Source organism: Heterodontus francisci, chromosome 4 (assembly GCF_036365525.1).
Source record: "Heterodontus francisci isolate sHetFra1 chromosome 4, sHetFra1.hap1, whole genome shotgun sequence".
Taxonomy (NCBI): Eukaryota; Metazoa; Chordata; class Chondrichthyes; order Heterodontiformes; family Heterodontidae; genus Heterodontus; species Heterodontus francisci.
In genome coordinates this window covers 89,253,194-89,275,433 of record NC_090374.1, presented here as the reverse complement: position 1 = coordinate 89,275,433, position 22,240 = coordinate 89,253,194, and the positions used below count along the sequence as shown (strand labels likewise).

Below are 22,240 nucleotides of genomic sequence, written 5' to 3'. Positions count from 1 at the left end.
ATAACCAAAACAGATATAATCAAAAATATCTTCAAATAAAAGACAATTAACACCCATTGTTTGTCCACATGCCAACAGGAGCCAAGTCTCAATTACTACTTAACCCTAATTGCTTTTAGAAGGTGCTGGTGGGCCATCTCCTCAAACTGCTTAAGGTTTTGTGATGATGGTGTTCCCACAATGATATTATGTAGGGAATTCCAGGATTCTGACCCAGCAACAATGAAGAAACGATGCTAGATCCCCAAGTCAGGATGGTGCGTGGCTTGGATAGAAATTTGGAGATGATTCTGTTCCCACAACATTTTTATTCCTGCACTCCTTGGTGGTAGATGTTGCTGTTGAAGTATCCTTGGTGCGTTGCTACAGCCACTGCCACTCCATCCCACTGCTGATGTTGACTATGGAAGATGGTGGTGCCATTGAAAGATAAGGTAAGATGTTTGGGCTTTTGCTTTGTTTAGTGCAAATATTAGCTGCCTCTTGGATTTTGGCTGACATATGTGATTCAGGTCCTGTTGCTGTTTCACTATCAGAGGAGTTCTAAACAGCCTAACTCCTGATGTTGTGATGTAGGGAAGACTATTAATGAAGCTGAAGATAGCTGGACCAAAGGTGCTTTGCTGACAAACTCCTGTAGTGATATCCTTGGGGCATGTTGACCAGCCTCTGACAAGCAATGACACGCATTTACAAAATGCATCTAATTACTTCACAGGACTGCTTACCAAAAAAATTTGACATCAAGCCACATAAGAAAGTGTTAGGAAAGGTGAACAAAGGTTTGATCAAAGGGGCATGTTTTAAGGTGAGTGTTGAAGGAGGAGGGAGTGACAGAAAGCTTTGGGAGCGAACTCCAGGGCTTAGGGCCTAGGTAGCTGAAGGTATGGCTGCCAATGGCAGAGCAATTAAAATAGGGATGCACAAAAGGAAGAATTGGAGGAGTCCAGAGATGCTGAAGGGTTGTAGGAGGTTACATAAATAGGGAGAGGCAAGGCCATGGAGGGATTGAAAACAAAAGTGACACTTTTCAGATTGAGGCATTGCCAGACCAGGTGCCAATGTAGATCAGTAAGCACAGGGGTGATAGGTGAATGGGACTTGGCACAAATTACGATACACGCAGAATTTTGGATGAACTCAAGTTTACAGAGGGCGTGAGGCCAGTCAGGAGAGTATTGGAATAGTCAAGTCTAGAGGAAACAAATGCACGGATGAGGGTCTCAGCAGCAGCTAGGATAAGGCAGGGTGGAGACGGGTGATCTTAGAATTGGAAGTAGACGATCTTGGTGAAAGGAGAGGAAATGGGGTCAGAAGCTCAGCTTGAGGCCAATTAGGATGCTAACGTTGAAAATGGACTGATTCAGCCTCAGACAGTGGCCAGGGAGAATGATGGAGATGGCGGCCAGGGAATGATGGTTGTGTCAGTGACTGAAGACAAAGGGTTTTGATGTTCCCAATATTTATTTGAACGAAATTTCTATTCCTCCAATACAGGATCGGACAAGCAGCGTGACAAAGACAGTGGAGGGGTCCAGAGAGGTAGTGGTGAGATAGAGCTGGGTGCTGTCGACGAACATGTGGAACGTGACATTGTGTATTCAGTTGATGTCACCAAGGAATTGCATGTACGTAAAAAATAGGAGGGGGCCAAGAATAGATCCTCTGGCTGACTGGATAGATAGGAATGGAACCAGGCAAGGGCAGTCCCACCAGCTGGACAACAGAGGAGAGGCTTTAGAGGAGGATGGTGTGGTCAACCATACCAAAGGATGCAGACAGATCAAGGAGGGCTAGTTTCCCATGGTCACAATCATACAGGATGTAATTTAGAACTCCCCAACTGCAGAAAAGAAAGTCTCATGACACTTCACCTACATCTCAGCCGTAATCAATATACCACCATCAGAGCTTATGGCCCAACCCTAGACACCGATGAAGATGTTAAGGAAAAGTTCTATTCTGACCTTGATGACGTCCTCACTACCACCTCAAAAGAAGAGGTCAACCTTATGGGGGACTTAAATGTCAGGGTTGGCGGTGACTCTGACGTCTGGAGAGGATCTATTGGGAAAAACAGGGTGGGAAAAGTCAATACAAATGGTGTCCTCCTGCTGACAAAGTGCACTCAGCATGGCCTCAGAAAAAACACCCTCTTCCGCCAGAAGGGCAAATACAAACCATATCCTGGATCACAGCACTGGCACCTCCTGGATTATGTCATTGTTCAAGTCAAAGATCTAAGTGATGTCGCCATCATTCGATCCATGCAGGGAACTGACTTGTCCGATCAGTGATGAACATCCACCTAGCACCAAGACTTTGCAAGATCCAAAAGTCCAAGAGGAAGATGATCAATGTCTCAGCCCTAAAGCAGCCTGACCAAAGAGAGGAATGCCAAGTGCAGCTCACAACCAATCTGGAAAATCGTCATGCATCCAACTCAGTTTCAGAACAGTGGGAACAAATTAAGTCAGCTGTTCTAGACTCTTACGTCCAGACCATTGGAGTTGAGCATCATCGTCATCAGGACTGGTTTAGCAAAAACAATGCTGAAATATGTGACCTCCTGGAACAAAAATGAGCAGCCTTCATTGCCTGGCAGAACAACCTACGGTCACAAGTCAAGAAGGCAGCATTCCAACAGCTCAAGGCTGACACCCAAAGACAAACCGGAAGACAAAAGACAAGTGGTGGGAAGAGAAAGCCCGGGAGATCCAACAATACGCTGACCATCATGACATGCAAAGCTTTTTTTGAAGCCACCAGGGGCATCTACAGACCAAGGTCAAATGGACAAAATCCCCTTCGCTCACAGGATGGTGTGCCTCTCCTTAAGGAAGACAATGTAATCAGTGAACGCTGGAACAAACATTTTCAACAGCTCCTCATCCGTGAATCCACAGTGGTAGCCGATATTCTCCAGGTTATCCCCCAGTAACCTGTGGTAGAATCCATGGGTGAACCACCATCGATGGGAGAGCTGCAACAAGCAATCCAAATGGATGAAAAACAACAAAGCCTGTGGCCCCGATGGCATGCCAGCTGAGGTCTACAAGGCTGGTGGGCTTTTTCTGACATCAAGACTCCATGCATTCATCTTACGGATTTGGGAGGAAAAAGAACTTCCACCCCCGACTTCAGGAATGCGACAATTGTAACTATCATCAAAAAGGGAGATAAATCATGCCATGGAAACTATGACTGGGAGGAGCTTGCTACCAATTGTTCAAAATGATGACAACTTGTCCATCATGCTTCGAGTCCAAACACCTTAATGATGAGGCACAGCGGCAGCAGAGAAGGAAAGAAAAGGAAGCAAATTCTGCACTCCAGATCCCACTACCTCAAGGACATCCTGCCCCATGTGCCCAAAGATCTGAGTCAAGAATCGGCCTGTTCAGTCACCTGAAGAAACTCACGACCTTGTGCAGACGTCATCCTCGAAATCAAGGGACAACCGATGACGACGACGAATTAATGAAATTGATAAAGGCTGGTTCAGTGCTGTGGCACAACTATCTTCCTTTGCATTAGGCACATCTCCAACCATTTGGAGGGTTTGCCTTTGACCCCCCCCCCATATTAGCTTCAATTTTGCTTGGGCTTCTAGGTGTCATACTTGGTTGAACATTATCTTGATGCTGACAGCAACTATTCTCACCTTTCCTCTGGCACGCAGCTCTTGCAACTATGCCTGTGCTAAAGCTGTGATGAAGTCCAGGGTCGAGTGGCTGTGGAAAAACCTTAACTGACCAGCGATGAGCAGGCTATTGGTGAATAGGTGTCAACTGATGACTTCTTCAATCACTATACAGATGACTGGGAGGAGGCTGACAGGATTGTAACTGCAAGTAGATACGTTCTGCTTTTTGTGGACAGGACATAGGTAGACAATCTTCCACATTGTTGGGTAGATGCCTGTGAATTAGTCATACACGAACAGCTTGCCTACAGGAATTAGCTCTGATGCACAGTTCTTTGTTATTACAGTCTGGATGCCGACAAAGTCCATAGCCTTTGCTCTGTCCAGTGCACGCAACCATTTTGTAATGTCCTGTAAAGTGAACTGAACTGACTGGATACCGATATCTACGATGGCGAGGACCTTGGGAGGAAGCCAAGTTGGATCATCCACTTGGCACTTGTGGCAGAAGACAGCTGCAAACAATTTAGTCTCATCTCTTTTTGGGTTCCACCATGATGGAGGATGTGGACATCCAAGAGCATCCTCCTTCTGTTCGTATTTCAATAGCTTTGCAATTACTGTGCATCATCAGCAGGGCCAGCTTTATTCCCTATTCCTTATTGCCCTAAGGCTTGCTACACCTCTTCAGAGTCAACCCCATTGGTACAAGACTGGATTCACCTACAGGCCAGATCTGGTAAGGATGGCAGAATTCCTTCCCTAAAGGACATTAGTGAACCTGTTGGGTTTTTACAACAAACCGACCATTCATTGTTTAACCAAGAGGGAAAAAAACAAGATTTTTTTTAAAAATCTGAATTCAAATTCTCAAAATGCCATATTGAGATGAGAACACACTTCTGCATTATTAGTCCTGGCCTCTGGACTGCTCATCCAGAATATAAGAATTACACCGTTGTAGCTGCAGTAACTCAGCTCACCCTTAAACCTCCAATATGCTCCCCTTGCACCCCAAGGGCAGGTGGCAAAAGACAGAGCTCCTTTTATTGTCAATGCATTTTCCAATTCCCCTGCACTCTCTTCCTTGCCACTTATTCATTTCCTGCAAAGAGGCATTATTTACTTTCAAAATTCCACTGTTAAAACAAAGAAATCAAATTAGAATGAGGAAAGAAACTACAGACTTGCTTTTCTATTTGGATTTCTGTATTAGCAATTAGCATCGACCCATTTTGTGTCAAAAGTCAGATGGGATGATAAATTGGCTCCAAAATTCAAATTTAAAAAAAAAATTGAAGAAAAGTATTTTCATCTGTTTTGCACCCCTCCCCCTTCTGACCCCAGTACATCTCTCTCACACATACAGATGGGAGATAATCGACAAGATTTTTTTAAAACGTGAACAAAACATACGTGAGACAATCAGTTGGAAGCTAAACTGTTAACATGAAGACTCTTCCTCCCCTCCAGAAGCTTTAAGTTTAATCAAGAACTAATTTTCACTCACACTTTAAAACAATATATAAATTTTACTTCAAGCTTTTGAAATGAATCTTGATCTTCAAAGTTCTTTAAGTAAAGCTACTGAGTAAAAAAACACTAGAATCTAAAGAAAAATATTCCAACAATGCGGCTGGCTAAATGGTATTGATGCAGCCTGCGAAATAAGGCACATTGTACATGTTCCAACTACACAATCCATACCAAGTAAAAATATCAAGTTTAAGCCTGAGCATATGGGAGAGGCTAAGGCCGTAACGTAAAAATATATTGAAGGCATTAAAATTACAATCAATTGGTACATTTAATTGTGACATATGTAATTTTTAAAATTGTTTAATCCCTTATTTAGAAACCAGAGATTTATGTTACAGAAAAAAGGGCAGATGAAAATAAAGCACAAAACATTTTGCTCAATTTGTGGGAACCCAGCAGCCAGACTGCACAATCACAGGTGATTATTTTTTCTTTTTTTTAAAAAATTCTTTTATGGGATGTGGGTGTCACTGGCAAATCCAGCATTTGTTGCACATCCCTAATTGCACTTGAGAATGGAGTAGCTTACCAGGCCATTTCAGAGGGCAGTTAAGAGTCAAGCACATTGCTGTGGGGCTGGAGTCACTAGGGTAGACCAGGTAAGGACAGCAGATTTACTTCACTAAAGGATATTAGTGAACCAGATGGGTTTTTACAACAAGATATGTTAATTTCATGGCACCATGAGACAAACCTTCAATTTCAGATTTTTATTAATTAATTTATTAATTAATTGAATTTAAATTCCACCAGCTGCTGTAGTGGGACTTGAACCCATGTCCTCAGGGCATTAACCTGGGCCTCCCCATTACTAGTTCAGTGACATTACCACGGTCTCCCTATAAAATAGCAACTACTGTGTGCCACACAGCATGACATCTGTAACACCGAGAAGGCTGTTACGACCAGGTGAGAAGGGGTCTAGGAGTTCCCTCTCAGCCTTTGCCTAGTTTAACCGTAACAGGGTTTAATTTTAGAAACACTGTGTTTTTAGCTCCCCCTCAGTGAATCCTTGTTCACTGCTCCAATTGTAAGCCAAAGAAATCAAACAGGTTTCCTTAGATTTAAACATAAAAGGTGGAAGTTTATTAATCTTAAACTCCAATCCGGTTAATGACTACAAATATGCGACGCAACCAAGCTGGCATGCATATGCAATAAACATATACGCAGATAGAGACAGAAAAAGTAGAAAGAATAAAGGGGAAATGTTTGAGGCAATATCTGTTAGTTACTGTCCTTTGAGTTCAATGTGGAGTCTTTGGTTGCCGGTAAGCCCTGCTATTCATTGGGGCCCAGTTCACACTTCAACTTGTTTCGATGTCGGAGTCTTCTCTCTCTTGAGGTTTATGTGTCTTCTGTGGGTCTGGTGACTTGGGGAAAAAGCAAGAGGCTTCCTTGTTCCAGCTTCAGTTGCACACTCCCTTCTGAATTCAAACTGTCCTGTGGCTACTTCAAAAAACCTGGACCAGCCAGTTAGTCATGTGGCCAGCTGGTTTAACCAGTCCTGGCTTTGTGGATTGTAACATCTTAGCAGGCCCTGGAATGCGCTTCCTTCCACCTTCAATATCTGGTGATCAAAATCCATTTGGGTTAATTGGAGCAGGGAATAGTCCTTTGTCTATGCAAGCAGCATCTTAGTATGCAAATATCTTTCCAGCCCAGTGTCTGGCGATCTTCAAACAAGTCATTTCTTCACTCCAGCAACAGTTCAAAATCAATGTTCATATGACAAAATTAATATGCCTCATTCTTGGCAGGTGGGGATCTGCATGACAAGGCCCATCACACAATGTGCAGGTACTTAGAAATGACTTTTCAATAAAACAAAAACGCCACATACTTAATTCAGATCTTAGATGTATTTGTATAGTTTTCTTGTAACTCAAGAGTAGGAACAGCTTGCCCCCTCTTTTAAGTGTAAAATAATTTTTAAAACACCTAGTTACAATTGAGATACTAAATGAATAAAGTAAAAAAGGTTTTCTTGAAAAATTTTGTAATGCTGAATTTCATATTCTATTTTCAAATGCAAAATTTAGTTTCATCTCTACTTCAGCTTTCCCACCACAAATCTTTAAAAAAAATCTTCCTAGGAAAAGTAGTAAAAAGGGCTGATTATGAGGGTACATACTATTAGGCATCTTCTTCTGAATCCTTCAAACTCATTTAGTCACCACCCAATCGATTACAGAACAAAATCTGAAGTTTCCTTGAATACCGAAAATGCACTATACACTGTATCTTGCAACACCAAAAGGCCAAGCAGGAAAAACAGAACTGGGATAGTTTAATCTCTAAAGGGTGATAATAAAAATCAGTATTACATTAAAGTTCATGGTCTCAGGTTTTTCATATAGCAATTACAGTTGACACTAGACGTACAATGTAACATGAACAATTCATTGCAATGTATTCAGGACTTAAAGGTGATGGCCCCAAATGAAGCATAGCCTGCTAAAAACTTAAATAAATATATCTTTTGCTAAGTGGCTTACTAAAAACAAAGTTTGTGGGAAAATACGCCTTTAACATAGGCCAAATAAATAAATCTGCCAATGCAGTTACTTACACATTGAAAGTGCGAAGCAAAATATAATAGCGGATACAAAACTGTACTCCAAACATTCCTTTATGTGCCATTTAGATTATTGCAGCAACAGTATTAGCTTTCTAACACCCTCTTGATAAGATAATCAAACACCTATGAAGACATATCCATAAAGCAGTGTTACAAGTGCTTTGCAATCTGTCACAGAAGAATCACAGTAATACACTATCAAACATTTCCTATTTATGGATAATCTAGCTATAGGTGCTGCAATTAGCATATAGACTTCTACTACTGAACAATAACACTAAAACCCTGATCAATTTTGCATAAGCCTCATTAATTCTTCCCTTCAATTATAGTAGATGTATAACACAGGCACATCACAAAATGATCATAAATGTCCCTAGGGAGGTGGAAGAATCTAAATGCATTTGAAAAGCCAAGAACTCTACACAATGATGTATTTCTGTGATTCATCACCATTGCTATTGTGGATGCAAAAGATCCAATAGTACATTTCAAAGAAGAGCAGGAGAGTCCTTCTGGAGTCTTGGTCAACAATTGTCCCCCAACTATTTTTCTCTATCCATCAGCTTACCCCTCCCTCTCTCTTTTCATTAAGTAAAAGCCTTGGCTTTTGGGAGACAGGAAATTGGCACAGAAGTAACTTATTTAGCACAATACAGATAGATAGTACTATTAAATTATTTGCTTGCTTAGTATTTGTGTAATTATTCCTTTACATTTTAAGCTTTAAAGTCAGCTGGAACACTCATTGCTTTTCAAGACTGAGGTGGGATCTTATGGAAGCACAAGATAAACCTGCACTGTCCCCACCACTCAAAACATTTAGGTTTAAAACGGGCACTTGTTTTACATTATCCAAGATGAGTTAACTATTATTCGTTTGCATTAATGTCAATTCCGAAGTTGCCAGTTATAACGTCTTATGTGTCCCATTTATTTCTGGTAGAAAGAGAACATACAAGATAAAGTGATGAACGCAATAAACGATTCTCCTTCGCTAATGCTAACTGATATTACGGAAAGCAAGGAGAAACTCTGCAAACCAAATTTAGATTAAAATGAAAGTACTGTCATATCGCGAACATGTTATTTCATTATTCCAATCCATACCCAGTGACAGTTCGGTCATTAATAAGCTCTCCTCTCACAATATTCCTGGATTCCACAAAGAACTTTTTACAATTGATGATATACCCATTGTAAAAGCCAATACACAAAAGGCTGTAATTTTCTAAAATCAGAAATACTGTTATTGTAGATTAATAATACTTATCGTGACAACTGCTACTGAACAACTATCATATTGTTCACTTCTTCCTAAATGATTTCCAAACAGATTTTTGTTAAAACAGAAACAAATAAAGCAAAAAATATGTATTGGTTTTTAAGTAAACGATTACTGATAGTAACAAAAGTGGAGGCAAAATAATTAACAGCAGTACCATGTCAGCTATACGCCCATTATGTTACTTCTAGCAACTTGTCTTTGCACAAGCACACTTACCATAAAAAGTGAGAACTGTACCTAAAAGAAATGACTAAATTGGCTTTGCTGTTTGTTACTGGGTATGTTGCTGAAAGCTTACCTATATATCAAGGCATGGATCGAACTCTTCAAAGTTTGGGGATTTGGGACACATTCTTGAAAGTGATCTAGGATAGGAGAACCAAATAATCTGGGATAAGGTTTTAAAAAGAGCCAAAAACATGAGTACATTAGAGAAACCAATTCTGAAGATGGCAGAAGCTTGGATTAAAGGTTCCAGCTGCAGTGGAAGTGGCACAAGGCCAGTGATGAGTATTGTTACGAAGGTGGAAGCAAATGGTCTTGGTAGCCACAATGTGCTTTTGAAACTCAGTTCAATCACTTTAGTCTTCCCAATATTCAAATTGGAAGAAATGCTGGCTTGTCCATAATTTCTTGTTGGAGAAACTGTCCTGACAGTGTAGTGAATTCCTCTCTCAAATTGGTGTCTCTGTTGCGCAAACACGGCTGATGATTTTTCCAAGATTCTCCCCGTTAGAAAGTTTTTAATCTCCTCTATCTTCTACTGTACAATTACACTACCACTTATGCCCAATTCTACTGGACATTGATAAACCCTTTATCAGGTGATCGGAGTCCAAAATGCAGTGACACAAAACCCCTTGAGACCATCTGATACTTATTGTGTTTGACACCACATGCAATCTAACTTTACAAACTTAAGTACAGCATTTTTGGTGTTTTGAGAAAGTAGATATTCTCATCCTTGCTCTAAAACATTTAAAAATTACTAGCTGTGAGTAAAGCCATGTGCATTTGTGTAAGCTCAAATGTGCAGAGCTCTCTTCTAGTGGCCAGTGTAAGCAACCAACCACAGGAGGACCGAGAAAACTTTTTTGACTTGGGAAGAATTATTGTAAATGAAATTCCATACAACTAAGTACAAGGTATTATAAAGTAGAAGAAAAAGTGATTTTGATTTATGGTCTTGAACTAATGGTAGTGGCTATGTAAGCCACTGAAGGGGATCTAAGGAGGACAAATTGGAAAATACAAATTCAGGACTGTTGTTGGGAAGCACTTCATACAAAGATGATTGATAGGTGGGAGCCTTTCAGGTAGGGGAATGAAAGCAAAAACTCTAGAATACTTCAAAAGGTGGCAGGATATGATTTGGCAGATTTCTATGGAAAGACAACTACTGCCTCTATAGTTATCGGTGCAATTTTAGGCAGACGTTATGATAGCAGCCTTAGCAGTAATTGTATTCTGCACCTATCGGCCTCAAACAACATGACAGGCCTACAAACGTGCAGTACGTGGAAAATGGCAAGTACAGGCAGTATCTCACGTATGCGTATTCCATCGCAACACATTTTGGGATCTCCAGCATCTCTATATCACCATGTGCCTATTTTTAATCATGAATTTATTTTAAAATTTGTGGTCCTCTTAACAGCATTCGAATGCTTTTGATAGCAGGAATAAATGGAGCCCAACAGGCCCAACTCAACCACATCAAATTACACAATGTCATATGCCCAATACAAAACATAGAAGAAAACCAGAGATGTAACATGATCTTCAGTTTTACAGAAAACTGAAATGTACCTTCATGTTGAATGCCTCTGTCTCTAGCTGTGTCAGATGGTTTGAGTTGTCCTCTAATTCCTGTCGCAGATTTGAATTCTCCATTTTAAGTGCCTCTACCTGCTTCAGGAGCTGATCATATGAAGCTGATGATGCAGCCATCCTGAACTAGACACTGACCTGTTTAAAAAATACAAATATATTAGCTACACTTCTATCTTTGGAACATGGCTTGTTACAAAACTGACAGTGAGTTTACAATGTGCCTATTAAAAACTGCACATTTCATATTCCAACAATGTAAATTATTCACAATATTTGCCATTTAATGATAGCGGATGCAACTTTTGGTTTAATTTCTTTCCATTGGATCCCCTTAAATTGTAGTTTAGCCTTTGATCTCCAATTTTTAAATCACACCAAACATAACTGCACTGAAGGCAAGCTTAGAAAGTCTTAAGTTGACTGTTACTTTTACAAAACAGAATTCTGCCTCTCCACATGCAATATGTATCTTATTGTATTGCCTCTTGGAAGCCACTGGAAACTAAAAAAGCAAGGAACAAGAAAAGGCAATTTTGGCCCATCAAGCCTGTCCTTACCATAGAACATGTGCAATCTACCTCATAATAGACTTTGTCCTATTGATTTAACCCCCTCTGGAAAGTTCTTTGCAAGTTCTACTTGATTCCCAAAGATAATCAAGTAAAATTACAAATTATCAATTGATTTACATCTTCAGTATTTAACCATCACCTTCCATGGCCAAATCCCATCAGCCAGTGCCAGAAGCACAGGAATCATTTTGCACTGTGGAATATTTGATCATCGTAGTCTGTAGAATCCAGGCCCCAACAATTTATTTGGAGTTAATTAGCACTGCATCAATTGTTTGGGTAAGGAGTCTGTACCACATGGTCTGTTAGAAAAACATATTCATGGTTTCACTCTAGGTTCTCTAATCTTGCCATGTCCTGTCAAGTCATGAAGACACGTTTAGTTTAGTTTAGTTTAGAGATACAGCACTTTAACAGGCCCTTCGGCCCAACGTGTCAGTGCCGACCATCAACCACCCATTTATACTAATCCTACACTAATCCCGTATTCCTATCACATCCCCACCTGTCCCGATATATTTACCTACCACCTACCGATACTAGGGGCAATTTATGATGGCCAATTAACCTATCAACCTGCAAGTCTTTGGCATGTGGGAGGAAACCGGAGCACTCGGAGGAAACCCACGCAGACACAGGGAGAACTTGCAAACTCCGCACAGGCAGTACCCAGAATCGAACCCGGGTCCCTGGAGCTGTGAGGCTGCAGAGCTAACCACTGCGCCACTGTGCCGCCCATATCTAAATTGTGTGTATCTGCCAGGACCTTAACGGATATGAATCCCTCTCCATCATCTTTTCACTGGGGAGGGTGCAGAACATTGTGGGGAGCAGGGCGGTGGGTAGGGAGCAGAGCACCTCGAAGCTGTGGTCCATGTGGGAACCAATGGCACAGGAAAGGGGTTGAGATCCTGCAGTCAGGGTTTCAAGAGCTAAGGAAGAAGTTCAAAATGTGCCAAACACAAGCTAATATAAGAATAGTAGCATAAAACTGGTTAACTCATGGCTGGAAAAATAGTGCAGGAGGGAGGGCTTCAGATTCCTGGTGCATTGGGACCAGTTCTGGAGTAGAAGAAAGTTGTTCAAGATGGATGGGCAGACACATGACAGATGAAATTTTACAGAGAAGTGTGGAGTTTTGGGAGGAAGAGTGAATAGAGGCAATATAAAAAACAAAAAGATACAATTTTAAATCGGGGCAAGAACAGAGAGACCTGGGGGTATGTGCACACAAATCTTTGCAGGTTGCAGGGCAAATCGAGAAGGTTGTTCAAAAAGCATGTGGCTTTATTAATAGAGAAAGAGTACAAAAGCAAGGAAATTATGCTAAATGTTTATTTAACACTGTTCAGGCCTCAGATGGAGTACTGTGTTTAAATCTGCACACCACCAAAGCCATAGAAGGAAAGGGTGCAGAAGGTATTTACTAGAATGGTACCAGGTATGAGACATTTCAGTTACGTGGCGATGGAGAAACGGCAGTTGCTCTTGTTAGAGCAGAGGAAGTTAAAAGGAGATTTATTGGAGCGGCTCAAAATCATGAACCATTTTGATAAGATTAAGAAGGAAGAATCTGTTTCCAGCGGCAGTATGGGCTACGGTAGCATGGTGGTTATGTTACTGGACTAGTAATCCAAAGGCCTTATGTAAATTTCCTAACTTTTACATAGGATCATAGGAAATAGGAGCAGGAGTAAGCCATTTGACCCCTCAAGCCTGCTCTGCCATTCAATAAGATCATGGCTAATCTTCTATATCTTTTCGCACTATCCCCATAACCCTCGATTCCCTTAGAATGGGTGAGATTCTAAACGAGTACTTTGCATTGGTATTCACCAAGGAGAGAGACATGACGGATGTTGAGGTTAGGGATAGATGTTTGATTACTCTAGGTCAAGTCAGCATAAGGAGGGAGGAAGTGTTGGGTATTCGAAAAGGCATTAAGGTGGACAAGTCCCCAGGTCCGGATGGGATCTATCCCAGGTTACTGAGGGAAGCGAGAGAGGAAATAGCTGGGGCCTTAACAGATATCTTTGCAGCATCCTTAAACACGGGTGAGGTCCCGGAGGACTGCTAATGTTGTCCCCTTGTTTAAGAAGGGTAGCAGGGATAATCCAGGTAATTATAGACCGGTGAGCCTGACGTCAGTGGCAGGGAAGCTGCTGGAGAAGATACTGAGGGATAGGATCAACTCCCATTTGGAAGAAAATGGGCTTATCAGTGATAGGCAACATGGTTTTGTGCAGGGAAGCTCATGTCTTACCAACTTAATAGAATTCTTTGAGGAAGTGACAAAGTTGATTGATGAGGGAAGGGCTGTAGATGTCATATACATGGACTTCAGTAAGGCGTTTGATAAAGTTCCCCATGGTAGGTTGATGGAGAAAGTGAAGTCGCATGGGGTCCAGGGTGTACTAGCTAGATGGATAAAGAACTGGCTGGGCAACAGGAGACAGAGAGGAGCAGTGGAAGGGAGTTTCTCAAAATGGAGACGTGTGACCAGTGGTGTTCCACAGGGATCCGTGCTGGGACCACTGTTGTTTGTGATATACATGAATGATTTGGAGAAAAGTATAGGTGGTCTGATTAGCAAGTTCGCAGACGACACTAAGATTGGTGGAGTAGCAGATAGTGAAGGGGACTGTCAGAGAATACAGCAGAATATAGATAGATTGGAGAGTTGGGCAGAGAAATGGCAGATGGAGTTCAATCCAGGCAAATGCGAGGTGATGCATTTTGGAAGATCCAATTCAAGAGTGGACTATACAATAAATGGAAAAGTCCTGGGGAAAATTGATGTACAGAAAGATTTGGGTGTTCAGGTCCATTGTTCCCTGAAGGTGGCAATGCAGGTCAATAGAGTGGTCAAGAAGGCATACGGCATGCTTTCCTTCATCGGACAGGGTATTGAGTACAAGAGTTGGCAGGTCATGTTACAGTTGTATAAGACTTTGGTTCGGCCACATTTGGAATATTGCGTGCAGTTCTGGTCGCCACATTACCAAAAGGATGTGGATGCTTTGGAGAGGGTGCAGTGGAGGTTCACCAGGATGTTGCCTGGTATGGAGGGTGCTAGCTATGAAGAGAGGTTGAGTAGGTTAGGATTATTTTCATTAGAAAGACGGAGGTTGAGGGGGGACCTGATTGAGGTGTACAAAATCATGAGAGGTATAGACAGGGTGGATAGCAAGAAGCTTTTTCCCCCAGAGTGGGGGATTCAATTACTAGGGGTCACGAGTTCAAAGTGAGAGGGGAAAAGTTTAGGCGGGATATGCGTGGAAAGTTCTTTACGCAGAGGGTGGTGGGTGCCTGGAACGCGTTGCCAGCGGAGGTGGTAGACGCGGGCACAATAGTGTCTTTTAAGATGTATCTGGACAGATACATGAATGGGCAGGAAGCAAAGAGATACAGACCCTTAGAAAATAGGCGACAGGTTTAGATAAGAGGATCTGGATCGGCGCAGGCTTGGAGGGCCGAAGGGCCTGTTCCTGTGCTGTAATTTTCTTTGTTTTAACATAAACGCTCTGCTTTTCAATTCTATTCTGCTGGAAATAAATAAACCTCAGTGCTTTGTTTGTATTTGAATGGCCTTGTTCACCTGCGTTGATACTTTTGATGGTTTGTGAATCTGGACCCCAAATCCTTTTGATCCTCCACATCATTTAGACTGTGATCTTCTTATTCCTCTGTCCAAAATGCACCACTTCACACATATTTATACTAAAATTTGTAACTCAGTAGACTTATTTCTACTGTAATGCTATATTTCCAAGTTTTCTATTCACTTTCTTTCAATTGATTCATTGTCTGGACACATCTACTGTTTTTTGAAGGTCCGTTACCAAGTCTCCTTCTTTTACTTGAATTCTAAATTATAAACTTATTTCCCAACATTTTTTCAGGAATATGCACTTACAGGAAAATGATTTTGTCATAATACAGTCATCAATTGTCACACAACAATTTTAGAATATGAAACATCCACCTTGAAGTGCGCTCATTAGTATGTTTGCATGTTTTCTCATGAGCATATTTTACAAGGTACATGTCCCCTATTGCATAATACATTCGATTTATTAACATTAGAATTCAGCTTTCATTCCTCAGAACACTGGTTTAACTGTAGTCTAGAATTACTTGATTTCTTTTACAGCAATATCTATTCAGTGACTTTCTCTATGCGTTGCAATCCACAATACAAAAATTAAAATTAAAACAAAAATAAAGAATTACATCTGTGAAGTTTGCCCTGTTAAGAATTATAAAATAGAAAACGGAGTAGCACCTTCAACCAATGTGGAACAGGATATATCGATTGATTTTGATGAAAGCATTACTGAGCTCGATAAAGGCATTACTCAACAAAAAAAAACTTGACTCTTAAGCCCCCAGGACACCCAAAAGCAATTCACAGCCAATGAATTACTTTTGATGTGCAGTTAGTTACTCTTTTTAACGAAGGCAAATATGGCAGCCAATTTATACAAAGCAAGATTTCACAAATAGCAACACGATAGATAAAAAGTTCATCTGTTCTTGATCGTGACATTGGTTGAGGAACAAACTTTGGCCTGGTGAACTCCCCCACTCTTCTTTGAATAGTATCATGATATCTTCCGCATCCACCTGAACTGTTCAACATCTTTGCCTAAAAGACAGCACCTCTGATAATAACGGAAGTAAAATACTGAAGATGCTGGAAATTTGAAATAAAAACAAAGTGCTGGATATACTCAGCAGGTCTGACAACATCTGTGGAGAGAGAAGCATGACTAAACTAAACTAAACATTTCAGGTCTGTGACCTTTCATCGGGAAGGTTGAATCGGCACTGCAGGACTTAGCCCATAATGTTGCAGTACTGTCAGAGGTACCGGCCGGAATTTTACGCTGGGCGGTCAGGAGCCGGACTCCGACGTAAATGGTGTGCCGATCCCTCCTACCCAGCCTGGGGATCCATCCCGTATTTTACCCGTGGAGGCGGGCGAGGGCCCTTAAGTGGCCACTTAGGGTCTTGATTGACCTTGGGCAGGGAGGCCACTTCTCACCCACCTCCTCCCCCCTCCGCCGGACCTCCATAAACTTGGTTGGAGGCGGAATCGGCGCGGTTAGGCCTCCCGGAGCCTGCCGCTCAATTTTACGCTGCTCCCACGCCACCATCCGACCCGCTGGAACGGCGTAAAATTCCGGCCACTAAGTCCTGAAACATTAACTCTGTTTCTCTCTCCACAGATACTGCCAGAGCTGCTGAATATTCCCAGCACTTTGTTTTTATAGCACCACTGACAATGCTCATTATTCATCTTGCAATGTGACTGAAGATTTCCCTTTGCAAAATCTGGAGCTCTGGAAAACATCCTCCCTACTTACATAACAAGTTCTTTATTATTTGTGAGCTTCAACCATTTTGATGCTATGTACCCTTTTCCTGTGCAGATAGATAGAACACAAGTAGTAGGAGAAGGAGAAGGAGTAGGAGTAGGTCATAAGGTCCCTCAAGCCTGATCCACCATTCATGGCTGATTTGAGTCTGGCCTCAACTCCACTTTCCTGCCTGCCTTGCAAAACTCTCGACTCCCTTGTAGATCAAATATCTGTATAACTCAGCACTGAATATACAAAGAACAACAAAGAACAAAGAACAGGAACAGGCCATTCGGCCCTCCAAGCCTGCGCCGATCTTGATGCCTGCCTAAACTAACACCTTCTGCACTTCCGGGGCCCATATCCCTCTATTCCCTTCCTATTCATGTATGTCAAGATGTCTCTTAAACGTCGCCATCGTATCTGCTTCCACCACCTCCCCTGGCAGCAAGTTCCAGGCACTCACCACCCTCTGTGTAAAGAACTTGCCTCGCACATCCCCTCTAAACATTGCCCCTCGTACCTTAAACCTATGTCCCCTAGCAACTGACTCTTCCACAGTGGGAAAAAGCTTCTGACTATCCACTCTGTCCATGCCGCTCATAACTTTGTAAACCTCTATCATGTCGCCCCTCCACCTCCGTCGTTCCAGTGAAAACAATCCGAGTTTTTCCAACCTCTCCTCATAGCTAATGCCCTCCAGACCAGGCAACATCCTGGTAAAGCTCCTCTGTACCCTCTCCAAAGCCTCCACGTCCTTCTGGTAGTGTGGCGACCAGAATTGCACGCAATATTCTAAGTGTGGCCTAACTAAGGTTCTGTACAGCTACAACATGACTTGCCAATTTTTATACTCTATGCCCCGACCGATGAAGGCAAGCATGCCGTATGCCTTCTTGACTACCTTATCCACCTGCGTTGCCACTTTCAGTGACCTGTGGACCTGTACGCCCAGATCTCTCTGCCTGTCAATACTCCTAAGGGGTCTGCTATTTACTGTATACCTCCCACCTGCATTAGACCTTCCAAAATGCATTACCTCACATTTGTCCGGATTAAACTCCATCTGCCATTTCTCCTCCCAAGTCTCCAACCGATCTATATCCTGCTGTATCCTCTGACAATCCTCATCGTTATCCACAACTCCACCAACCTTTGTGTCGTCCGCAAACTTACTAATCAGACCAGCTACATTTCCCTCCAAATCATTTATATATACTACAAACAGCAAAGGTCCCAGCACTGATCCCTGCGGAACACCACTAGTCACATCCCTCCATTCAGAAAAACACCCATCCACTGATACCCTCTGTCTTCTATGACCGAGCCAGTTCTGTATCCATCTTGCCAGCTCACCTCTGATCCCATGTGATTTCACCTTTTGTACCAGTCTGCCATGCAGGACCTTGTCAAAAGCTTTACTAAAGTCCATATAGATAACATCCACTGCCCTTCCCTCATCAATCATCTTCGTCACTTCCTCAAAAAACTCAATCAAATTAATAAGACACGACCTCCCCTTCACAAAACCATGCTGTCTCTCGCTAATAAGTTCGTTTGTTTCCAAATAGGAGTAAATCCTGTCCCGAATAATCCTCTCTAATATATTCAATGACCCAGCTTCCATTGCTCTCTGGGGTAGAAAATTCTAAAGATTAATGTTTTTCTTTGGTGCAATTCCCCGAAATGGGCATAATCAGTGCAAAAGATTGTGGAATATTAAGCGCAAATTACTTGCAGCACAAATCAAGTTTCTGCAATCTTTAATGCTAGTTTTTAAAAAATCCTGGAAATCCCTTCCTACCAACACTGTGGGTGTACCTACCCCACATGGACTGCAGCGGTTCAAGAAGGCAGCTCACAACCATCTTCTCAAGGGCAATCAGTGATGGGCAATAAATGCTTGCCCAGTCAGCAACACCCACATCCCAGGAACAAATTTTTTTTAAAAGTGCACTAGGAGCCAGCCTTGCCCACAAAACTGGCCATGCCTCCAGTGTGAATTAATCTAACTGGGCTCACTTGCAGCCCTTCAAGGAAGCTCTAAAAATTAAGCTGCCTCTTTCGGGTGCAAGGACACTAACAGGCACATTTTAAAAGTTTTTGAATGTAATTTGTTTTAATTTACAAGAGACTGACTACTGTACCCCAATATTGCTAGCAAATGGTTCTGTATATTAAATGTAATTTTCCGTCACTTTTTTTTTTATTTGTTCCTGGGATGTGGGCGTCGCTGACTGGGCCAGCATTTTTTGCCCATCACTAATTGCCCTTGAGAAGATGGTGGCGAGCTGCCTTCTTGAACCGCTGCAGTCCATGTGGGGTAGATACACCCACGGTGCTGTCAGGAAGGGAATTCTAGGATTTTGACCCAGCGACAGTGAAGGAACAGCAATATAGTTTCAAGTCAGGATGGTGTGCGGCTTGGAAGGGAACTTGCAGGTGGTGGTGTTCCCATGCATCTGCTGCCCTTGCCCTTCTAGGTGGTAGAGGTCGCGGGTTTGGAAGGTGCTGTCCGAGTAGCCTTGGTGCATTGCCGCAACGCATCCTGTAGATGGTACGCATTGCTGTCACTGTGCATTGGCAATGGAGTGAGTGAATATTTGTACATGGGGTGCTAATCCAGTGGACTGCTTTGTCCTGGATGGTGTTGAGCTTCTTGAGCGTTGTTGGAGCTGCACCCATCCAGGCAAGTGGAGAGTATTCCATCACACTCCTGACTTGTGACTTGTAGGTGGTGGACAGGCTTTGGGAAGTCAGGAGGTGAGTTATTCGCTGCAGGATTCCTGGCCTCTGACATGCTCTTGTAGCCACTGTATACATATGGCTACTCCAGTTCAGTTTCTGGTGAATGGTAACCCCCAGCATGTTGACAGTGGGGGATTCAACGATCGTAATGCCATTGAATATCAAGGGGAGATGGTTAGATTATCTCGTTTGCCTGGCACTTGTGGGGCATGAATGTTACTTGCCACTTATCAGCCCAAGCCTGGATTGCGTCCGGGTCTTGCTGCATTTCTACACAGACTGCTTCAGTATCTGAGGAGTCGCGAATGGTGCTGAACATTGTGCAATCATCAGCGAACATCCCCACTTCTGACATAATTGAAGGAAGGTCATTGATGGAGCAGCTGAAGCTGGTTGGACCTAAGCCAATACCCTCAGGAGCTTCTGCAGTGATGTCCTGGAGCTGAGATGATTGACCTCCAACGACCACAACCATCTTCCTTTTTGCTTAAGACTCCAACCAGCAGAGAGTTTTCCCCCGATTTCCATTGACTCCAGTTTTGCTGGGGCTCCTTGATGCCATATTCGGTCAAATGCTGCCTTGATGTCAAGGGCAGTCATTCTCACCTCACCTCTTGAGTTCAGCTCTTTTGTCTGTGTTTTAACCAAGGTTGTAATGAGGTCTGGAGCTGAGTGGCCCTGGCGGAACCCAAACTGAGTGTCAGTGAGCAATAGCTAAGCAAGTGCCACTTGATAACACTGTCAATGACACCAATTGGCCGGGTTGAACTTGTCCTACTTTTTTTGTGTATAGGACATACCTGGGCAATTTTCCACATTGCCGGGTAGATGCCAATGTTGTAGCTGTACTGGAACAGATTGGCTAGGGGCGCGGCAAGTTCAGGAACACAAGTCTTCAGTACTATTGCTGGAATTTTGTCAGGGCCCATAGCCTTTGCAGTATCCAGTGCCTTGATATCACGCAGCGTGAATCGAATTGGCTGAAGACTGGCATCTGCGATGCTGGGGACTTCAGGAGGAGGCTGAAATGGATCAACTCGACACTTCTGACTGAAGATTGTTGCAAATGCTTCTGCCTTATCTTTTGCACTGATGTGCTGGGCTCCCCCATCATTGAGGATGGAGATATTGGTGGAGCCACCTCCTCCAGTTCGTTGTTTAATTGTCCATCACCATTCACGACTGGATGTGGCAGGACTGCAGAGCTTAGATCTTTTCTGTCGATTGTGGGATCGCTTAGCTCGGTCTATCGCATGCTGCTTATGCAGTTTGGCATGGAAGTAGTCCTGGATTGTAGCTTCACCAGGTTGACAACTTATTTTGAGGTATGCCTGGTGCTGCTCCTGGCATGCCATCCTGCACTCCTCATTGAATCAGGATTGGTCCCCAGGCTTGATGGTATGGTAGAGTGGGGGATATGCCAGGCCATGAAGATACAGATTGTGGTTGAGTACAATTCTGCTGCTGCTTATGGCCCACAGCACCTCATGGATGCCCAGTTTTGCATTGCTAGATCTGTTCAAAATCTATCCCATTTAGTACGGTGGTAGTGCCACACAAAATGATGGAAGATATCCTCAATGTGAAGATGGGACTTTGTCTCCACAAGGATTGTGCAGTGGTCACTCCTACCAATAGTATCATGGACAGATGCATCTGTGGCAGGCAGATTGGTGGGGTCGAGGTCAAGTATATTTTTCCCTCAGCACCTACCGCAGATCCAGTCTAGCAGCTACGTCCTTGAGAACTTGGCCACCCCAGTCGGTAGTGGTTCTACCTAACAACTCTTGGTGATGGACATTGAAGTTCCCCACCCAGAGTACATTCTGCGCCCTTGCCACCCTCAGTGCTGCCTCCAAGTAATATTCAACACAGAGTACCCAACTTTGGCACCCAGATGTTAGTAAGGAGGACTTTGCCGTTGTCATTTCCGATACCGGGTGGTCTGTCCGGTTGCATTCCTTATTGACTTTGTAGTGGTTAGATGCAACTGAGTGACTTGCTAGGCCACTTCTAAGGGCATTTTAAGAGTCAACCACATTGTTGTAGGTCTGGAGTCACATGTCGGCCAGACCAGGTAAGGACAGTAGATTTCCTCCCCTAAAGGACATCAGTGAACTAGATGGGTTTTTATGACAATCGACAATGGTTTCATGGTCATATTAGACTAGCTTTTTAATTCCATATTTTTATTAATTGAATTCAAATTTCACCTTTTGCCATGGTGGGATTCAAACCCATGTACCCATAGCAATACCCTGGGTCTCTGAGTCTCTACTTGAGTGTTGGATTGACGCTGCTTTGAAATGCTTTTTTTTGGTAAAGTTTGCACCTTCCTGTAAAATAAGTTCCAACACTCTGCACTTTGCAATACATACATTTTAATCATTTTTGAAACGAGTCTAGTTTTCCCCTAAGCTCTCCTGGCCTTTACTGTTGTCCAATCCCTGTATATAATTAATCTGTTTGATTTTTTTTCTCTCTACTCCATTTCCCTCTTACTAAATTGTTTCTTGCAAAACCACAATCTCACTTCACTATTAGCTAATCCAGGTTGATTTTTTTTTAATTTCCAGGCCTTTCCATCCTAGCTTACATGCTTGGTCACTTCCCTACTTAACAGTCTCGTCAGTACATTCGCACCCTCCCTGTCCAAGTGTGCCCCTTCTT

At 42.7% G+C, this 22,240-nt stretch overlaps 1 protein-coding gene across 10 annotated transcripts in view; it reads right to left on the bottom strand.

Annotated features, from left to right (window-relative positions):
• Nucleotides 1-22,240, bottom strand: part of apc (APC regulator of WNT signaling pathway) — a 263,447-nt gene that overhangs the window by 141,683 nt on the left and 99,524 nt on the right. For 4 of the 10 annotated variants that reach the window (XM_068029834.1, XM_068029835.1, XM_068029837.1 and 1 more), the window contains exons 1-2: nucleotides 10,864-10,951; nucleotides 9,353-9,419 (exon numbers count right to left, since the gene is read on the bottom strand). The exons of 1 other annotated variant lie outside the window; for it this stretch is intronic. Coding sequence is in view for 3 of the 9 variants with exons in the window: in XM_068029831.1 (XP_067885932.1) it covers nucleotides 10,864-11,004 (141 nt within the window). In the remaining 6 variants the exon portion in view is untranslated. Of the gene's footprint in view, nucleotides 1-9,352; nucleotides 9,420-10,863; nucleotides 11,023-22,240 lie in introns of those variants that run through there. 5 more of the 10 variants (XM_068029831.1, XM_068029833.1, XM_068029832.1 and 2 more) reach the window with 2 other exon arrangements.